Source organism: Drosophila takahashii, chromosome X (genome assembly GCF_030179915.1).
Source record: "Drosophila takahashii strain IR98-3 E-12201 chromosome X, DtakHiC1v2, whole genome shotgun sequence".
In the NCBI taxonomy this organism is placed as follows: Eukaryota; Metazoa; Arthropoda; class Insecta; order Diptera; family Drosophilidae; genus Drosophila; species Drosophila takahashii.
This window is the reverse complement of record NC_091683.1, coordinates 4,890,815-4,898,552: the sequence shown is the minus strand read 5'-3', so window position 1 is coordinate 4,898,552 and position 7,738 is coordinate 4,890,815. Positions and strand designations below refer to the sequence as shown.

Below are 7,738 nucleotides of genomic sequence, written 5' to 3'. Positions count from 1 at the left end.
CCAAGACAACTTGTTTTCGATAGAGCGAGGCGAGAAGATACCTGATAAAAGGCCGAAATGATGATGCTCAAACATGTTTCCGTTATTCGCAAATGTAACATTACAATTACAACTGAAATGGGAATGGGAATTGGAATTTTGGGGGCGGCGCTGTCTCGAGTATTTACACTTACGGAAATGCTCGAAAAACTCGGGAGCTATCTTATCGGCAAAGCCATATTGTAAACCTTCGTCATAAGAAGCTTAGCTTGGCCATAAAGACGACCAGAGGTGCGATAAGGGTAATCGAGGAGGTTGCTACTGGATGCGCTGACTTATACGATGGGATTGATATATGTACACGGATGGATGGATGGATGGATGCCTCAGACTCCAGCACTCCAGTCAGTCGCACATCACTTGCCGCCCAGCATTCGAGATGAAGAAGTCAAAAGGCTACACACTGGAGGCCCCCGACGGCGGCTGGGGAATCCTCGTCTGCATCGGCATGGCCCTGCCCTTTGTAAGTGCAACCAGTGGAATATCGGTGGGATAACATTTTTTTTTTAAGTTAAAATAAACAAACGAATACTTGTAATAAAAAAAAAAAGGAAAGCCATCTTTTCAAAAAATAAAAGTGAAATAATTTTTTTTTGTGTTCGCCTTTTGAAGAATTTATAAAATCTCAAAGGTTCCCGTAAGTTTAACCGTAAAATATAATATATAAAATATACAGCGTTATTTAAACCATTATAATTATGAAGTGCTTCGAGAACATAAATATATTTCTCTAAAACGTAAGTCCTTTATAATATTTTAAAACAAGTTTTCGTAGAAAAATAAAGCAAAGCCAAAATAATTAAACTTAAGTGCTTCCAAATATTAAAAAAAAAATTTTGTAGAAACCAAAATGAAGCTACAGTAACTATTTTTTTTGTCATGTTAAAAAATGAAACGTATTATAAAAGTTTTTTCCAAAACTGTTTCGATAACTTTACGAACATTTATGATTTCTACATTTTGGATAAGTAAATTAGCCTAATTTAATTAGGTCCCAAATTAGGATTACATAGACTATAAAGTTTAAAAAATTCATCATTGAATATTTTTATTAAATATTTGTAAAAGTTATTTAACTCTTTTTTTGTTTTAATAAATAAAACTTGTTAAAGTTTTTTCCAAAACTGTTTAAAAAAGTTGCATAAAGTTATCACATTTATGATTTCTAAATTTTGGATAAATAAATTATATAGTTTAAAAAATTCAGCACTGAATATTTCTATTAAATATTCGTAAAAGAATTAAATAACCTTTTTTATCATGTTAATAAATAAAGCTTGTAAAAGTTTTTTTCAAAACTGTTCAGAAAAAACTGCATAAAGTTGTCACATTTATGATTTCTAATTTTTGGGTAAATAAATGAGATTCCTAACTTATGTGATAATAGTATAGAATTTTATACAACATTGACTCACCCGATTATATCTCCCCCGATTACCAGACTAGTGCCTTGGCTGCCCTGCCTTCCTTCGGCTTGGTTTTCGGTGACTTCCTGAAGAGCATCGGGGCGGAGACGAGTGCCATGGCCATCATCACAAGCGCCTTCTTCTCCTCGATGAGCTTCGCCGGCCTGTTTTCGGGCTCCCTGTTCCAGCGATTCGGCATGCGACAGGTGGGCGTCACGGGCGGCATTCTGTACTTCCTTGGCACCGGACTGCAGCTGTTCGCCACCTCGACGCTCCACCTGCTGCTGGCCTTCAGCCTGATCCAGGGCTTCGCCTTTGGCCTGATGGTTCCGACCTGCTATACGACCTTCAATCATTACTTCGTCAAGAACCGGGTGATGTGGATGAGCTTTGCCCAGACGCTGATCGGCCTGGGAGCCATGTTGTATCCGATTTGCATGCAAAAGCTGATGCAGTGGTACGGCTTCCGGGGCTGCCTGCTCATCCTCACCGGTTTGAATGCCCATGCGGTGCTCGGTATGCTGGTGATGCATCCGGTTGAGTGGCACATGCGTCGCGTGCCCATTAATGCGGTGGAAGAGGAAGAACTCAAGGAGCTAAAGCCACCGGTGGTGGTGAGGGTGCAGCCCGAAACCCCTTTGAAGGCTCCACGGGAGGAGCCCAGTTTCCATCATACCGCTGGTGATCCCGTCACGCGAAGACTCTCCCACGCCGAGGAGCACATGCTAAGGATCCACTCGAGCCGCGCCTCGAGCATCACCAGTTTGGGCAATTGGTCCGGACCCGTGGTGGTCAGCGATGCCTCGCCCCAAATGATGCACAGCCTGCAGGCGTCGAGGCGACAAAGTGTGGTTGTTGGTGGAGCAGGTGGTGCGGCGGGTGGAGCAGCTGGAGAATCGGTGGCCCAGGTGGAGGCTCAGCCCAAGAAGAGCTGGCTGCGCACCATTGTCGACTTTCTCGATCTGACGCTCCTGAAGAAGCCCATCTACGTGAACATCGTGCTGGGCATCACCTTCGCCCTCTACTCGGACATCACTTTCTTCACCATGCAGCCGGTCTATCTCTTCGAATTGGGCTACAGCAGGGTGAGTGAATATAACCAGATTACTAGACTTACAATACTATAATAATAATTTTATTTAATATATGTAGGTATTTTATTGTTAGTTTAGCCAGATTAATTTATATATTATAATAATAATTTAATTTGACATATTTTTAAATTAATTTAAATAATATTATTATAATTTAAATATATTTAGGGTCCTCATAGTTTTGAAAATTGCAATTAAATTAAAAATAGGTAGTTACAAAAAAAAATGGATATGATATTATGTTATTTTTGATATTTCTGATAGTATTTTTCATTAGATAAGGTTGATTAGTAAATTACATTATTATATCTAGTATCTTTTTAAAATTAAATTAAAAATAGGTAGTTGCAGTAAAAATGGATATGATATTATGTAATTTTTGATATTTCTAATAGTATATTTCAATGTATAGGGTGGAAACTATGATTTGATTAGTAAATTATAATATTATATCTAGTATCAAAATTAAATTTCAAGTGTTGGATTGATATTAAACAAAGATCTCATAGGTAGTATCGAAATTGGTTAAATAAGATGAATATTATAGATATTATACAGGGATTATCTGTAATTAAGCAAAAAAAAAAACACTTCGATCACCGAGTTAATAAGCTGGAAAGAAACATTTAGTTATGAAGGAATATGGTGTTACTTACTTTACAGATTTAGTGCTTACTTATAAAGAATAATATTAAAAAGAGCTGCATAAACTTAAAATGGCGGTATTAAACACGCATACTTAGTTAATATTACATATGAATGTATATGTACAGTATTTCGTCATAAAAAGCCTCCATGATCAAAGCAACAACAAAAAAAATGGCGTCCACGAAGGAGTCCCAAAAGCGGACTCGCAAATGCGTCTCGAAGTGTTAAGTTCTTGACTAGTGGTTGTAATTAATGCAAATCCATGTTAAATACACATGCACAATAACCAATTTACACCATTTTACTCGATTTTTAACCAATACGATCAGTTTCTGCTCACAAAATGGCGAAGCGGGTTGAGAAAACTTACCTGCAATGCGAATTCGATCAAATTAACACATTTTCAGCTAACTTTACACGATATATGCAACTAGTGACTCTGCGTACAGTTGTTGCAACACCAATTGTATTATTTAACCACTTTTTATTCAATTGCGCCGCCAATTTCACTTTGAGATAAATATTTAAAAAGTTCGCCCGGCGTCTACGAAGAAGAAGCAAAAGAAAGTCACCGACTAGGGAGGGTACTGTATGCGATAGTTATCGCAGGCCCGATTTATCGACTTGCTACTTGTTCGCCATCCCTGTCGTGTTGGAATTCATGTTTAAATTTAAATAAAACGTAAATAACTTATTGAAATGCTCAAAACTAAGACTTTTTCCATTAATTTACTCAACATATTATGCCTAACCTAGGTGACCGACGAGTTTTGTAAAATGATATATTATAATCAATATCTTCATATTCTCTTTCAGCCGGATACTGCCACTATTATAGCCATTGGAGCTGCCGCAGACCTGTCATCTCGAATTTTCCTGGCCATCACGGCCGTGTGCATCCAAGTTCCCTCACGATACATCTATTTGGCCGGGGCCGTCCTAACGGTTTTCGCTCGATTCGGTAAGCAAAAGACTGTCTGGAACTGGAACTATATTGTAAAATATTATAATGCTCTTGATCACCCAACACAGCTTTCAATGGGATCACAGATTTTATGGGCATGGCCTGCATTACGGCCGTTATTGGATTTCTTCGAACGTGGCTTCACGTCCCATTGCCTCTGGTCTTCGCGGACTACTTGTCCAAGGAAAGGTAGGTCCGGTTGCTAGAAAAAAAGGTATACCTAAGAAAATGCAAGGATTTGGATATGGTATTATATTCTTACAATTTACTTGTGTAAGATCATAAGAATGATCACTTTGATCCCTTGTACATTTCAATCTTATGTAAATTTATTAACATAATATTCATCCCTGTATTTTTTCAAACTATTATCCTTATTTAGGTTCGCCACTGGCTATGGTTTGTTCATGTTCACCCAAGGCAATGCCATGTTCCTCATTGGCCCCATTGTGGGAATTATTCGCGACAGGACTCAGGACTATATTCTGGTCTTCCATATCCTCAACGGCTTCATGATCCTGTGCGCCGTTCCCTGGGTCATTGAAGTGCTTATCGTTAAGTTCCGAAGGCGCAACAAGATCGAACGCAACAATGTTGATCACGAGGAAGTGGGGAACCAAAACCGCAGTGCAGTTGTCCATTAACAAACGTTGTAGAAATGTCAAGAAGTAATTGAAATTGTTCAACAATTACTAAAAGTTATAAAAAAAAGTGTACTAATAAGAATAAAATAAATTAGGAAATTTTGAATGCACGGAAATAGATCATTTCGCTGTCACTACGAAACGGGAGCTTCAAATATTATTTGAGATCTTTAGAACATAGATTTACAAAATTCTTTGTAGAAAAATATGCATTGATCGATCGATTTCGGTGCCGTTACGCTCAGTGTATATAAACCACTGTGGTAGGTGCACTCGCTAAGTAAGGTGTCTGTATTCCCTAGGTCTCCGCTTCTGTTAACACTTAACAGAGGTGACTTAGCAGAGACATCCTCCACATGTTTATGGTATATTTGATAAAATTTACAAATTTATATTTTTTAGAGGCTGGACTATCGAAGCTATCGAATAGTCTTTACTCAATTTATCGGGATATGTCAACTGTACTTTTTTCGATTTTCGGATAAACTTTAGAAAGTTAATTTTTCTAATTTTTAGAATTCTTGTATTTAACTAATACTTATTTCGAAGCTGACAACATGTCCTTCGAAAAACCGCAAAATATGTTGTTTTGTTTTGTCTTCTAAAATAACACTATTTTACAAAAAAAATGGCAAATTTGAAGGAATTTCAATGTTCAATTTCTTGAGCGATAATTTGGAAGTCCGGCATTTCGCTGGCTTGAATGAAAAAAATATAAATGTAAAATATCGCATGTCAGGTAATATTCTTTAAATAAATATTATTATCAGCATAATGCTAAAATGTCTATTCATTTTCATGAGAACAACGACCGAACAAAATACTGCACAGAGTTTGGTATCCAGATGGGCTTATACCTTTAGCGATTTTATGTGCGCCTAATGCCTTCGGGTTTCGGATTTGCAATCATGAATTTAGCACTACAGAAGACAAAAACGGAGAAGCTAATTCATGCAAAAATGGGCCTTTTGGATGAATAAAAGTTTAAAAATAAAGGATTTAAAAATAGGAATTATAATCCAAAAAAATAAAATAAAAAATGGTCGGGAAGTACCATGGTTTATAAGGTACCATTGAAAACACCGCTGATGGGCGCCAAATGCGCCAAGAACTTTCCATCGTCAAAGATGGTCAGATGGGGGAATAAAGCAGGAATGAAGCGAAAAGTGGAACAAGTTGCGGTTCGGCGGTAGTTATTTAAAGAAAATCTTAATTTTATTTTGTTAGTGAATAAGTTTTATAACCCCAATTTGGCAATGCGATAGAGAAAGCAAATGGAGAATTAACCACATTTTCAATAAAAAGAAGTGGTAAAAATGTCTGGTCAGAACTTTGCTTCGAATTTCGAAGAATACATAATGTGTCCATTTGATAGCGTTCACCGTATAATGCCGGTAAGACTATCATACCACCATACGATAGAGAAAGCAAATGGAAAATTAACCACATTTTCAATAAAAAGAAGTGGTAAAAATGTCTGGTCAGAACTTTGCTCCGAATTTCGAAGAATACATAATCTGTCCGTATGATAGCGTTCATCGCATTATGCCGGTCAGACTATCATACCACCGTACGATAGAGAAAGCAAATGGAGAATTAACCACATTTTCAATAAAAAGAAGTGGTAAAAATGTCTGGTCAGAACTTTGCTCCGAATTTCGAAGAATACATAATCTGTCCGTATGATAGCGTTCATCGCATTATGCCGGTCAGACTATCATACCACCGTACGATAGAGAAAGCAAATGGAGAATTAACCACATTTTCAATAAAAAGAAGTGGTAAAAATGTCTGGTCAGAACTTTGCTCCGAATTTCGAAGAATATATTATGTGTCCTTATGATAGCGTTCACCGAATAATGCCGGTCAGACTATCATACCACCTAACCAAATGCGCAAAAAATTTTCCGTCTGCAAAGATGGTCAGATAGGGTCATAAAGCAGAAAAAAACGGCTGAATGGCTGTTAGGTGCCGATCTGGAACACTGAGTCTTCGCAAACCCCATTATCGAGGAGGACATGCCGCTGTGTCCCATCTTCGAGCTAATGGAAGAACGACTAATTCAATAAAAGTTTATAAATAAAGGAATTAAAAGGGGGAATTACTATTACAATCTGGAACTTTAATTTTTCCCCATCATTGGAATAGAAACACCGTTGATGAGCGTGTTATTCGTCCCGAAGGACGAAACAAAATGTGAGAAGTCTGAGCCTAATGAATTTGGCTTAGAGGTGAACGAAAAAAAAGGTGTCACTATCGATGGCATCGATGTTCTTAAAAACGGCAATACATCGTATCGTAATATTTCCAGATTCGATATTTTCCCTAATACCCTCTTCCCATAGCGTCCATCCGTGTGAAACAGTTGGAATATTTAGGAGTCCAAAGTACACTTTTAATTATTGTTAGTTATTATTTCTGAAGTGCATAAAATATTCAGGGACTTTGCTGCAAACATTAATGTTTTCGCATGCAGAACAGCTAGCATTTTGGCCCACTCATAGCAACCTGCCTGCGAATGCTTTTCCGCTCATAACAAGCTACAAATAATTCAACGATAGCCAAAAAACAATGAAATTAAGCATTATTTAATTTTTTTCCGCCATTGATTTGCAGTCATTCGCAGTCATCGTTCCATTTTTCACAGCCCAAAAAACCCAAAAACCAATGGAAAACTGCCTGTAGGAGTTGCTGCAATACATATCGCCATTCCAACAGCGAATTTAAAGCTTGTTTGATTTGATGATTTGGTGATTTTTCTTTAATAATTTGTAGTTTGTTGTTTGCGGAAAACAATTGTACAATTCATAAATAATAATTATTAAAATATTAATAAAATAAATAAAGTTCGACTTAGTTTTAAATAACCATAAAAGTACACAATCGTTTTTGCTTACAATTTGTATGCAGACTTGTAGGGTACGCTATAAAAGTTAAGATAT

The 7,738-nt window shown here is 37.1% G+C and overlaps 1 protein-coding gene across 1 annotated transcript; it reads left to right on the top strand.

The window, feature by feature from the left end:
* Nucleotides 1–372: 372 nt before the first annotated feature.
* On the top strand, nucleotides 373–4,901 carry LOC108066953 (monocarboxylate transporter 7). The gene is made up of 5 exons (XM_017155760.3): nucleotides 373–502; nucleotides 1,481–2,530; nucleotides 4,004–4,148; nucleotides 4,220–4,340; nucleotides 4,534–4,901. The coding sequence occupies exons 1-5, from the start codon at nucleotides 419–421 to the stop codon at nucleotides 4,793–4,795; spliced, it is 1,662 nt and encodes a 553-aa protein (XP_017011249.2). The 5' UTR covers nucleotides 373–418; the 3' UTR covers nucleotides 4,796–4,901.
* Nucleotides 4,902–7,738: the final 2,837 nt, after the last annotated feature.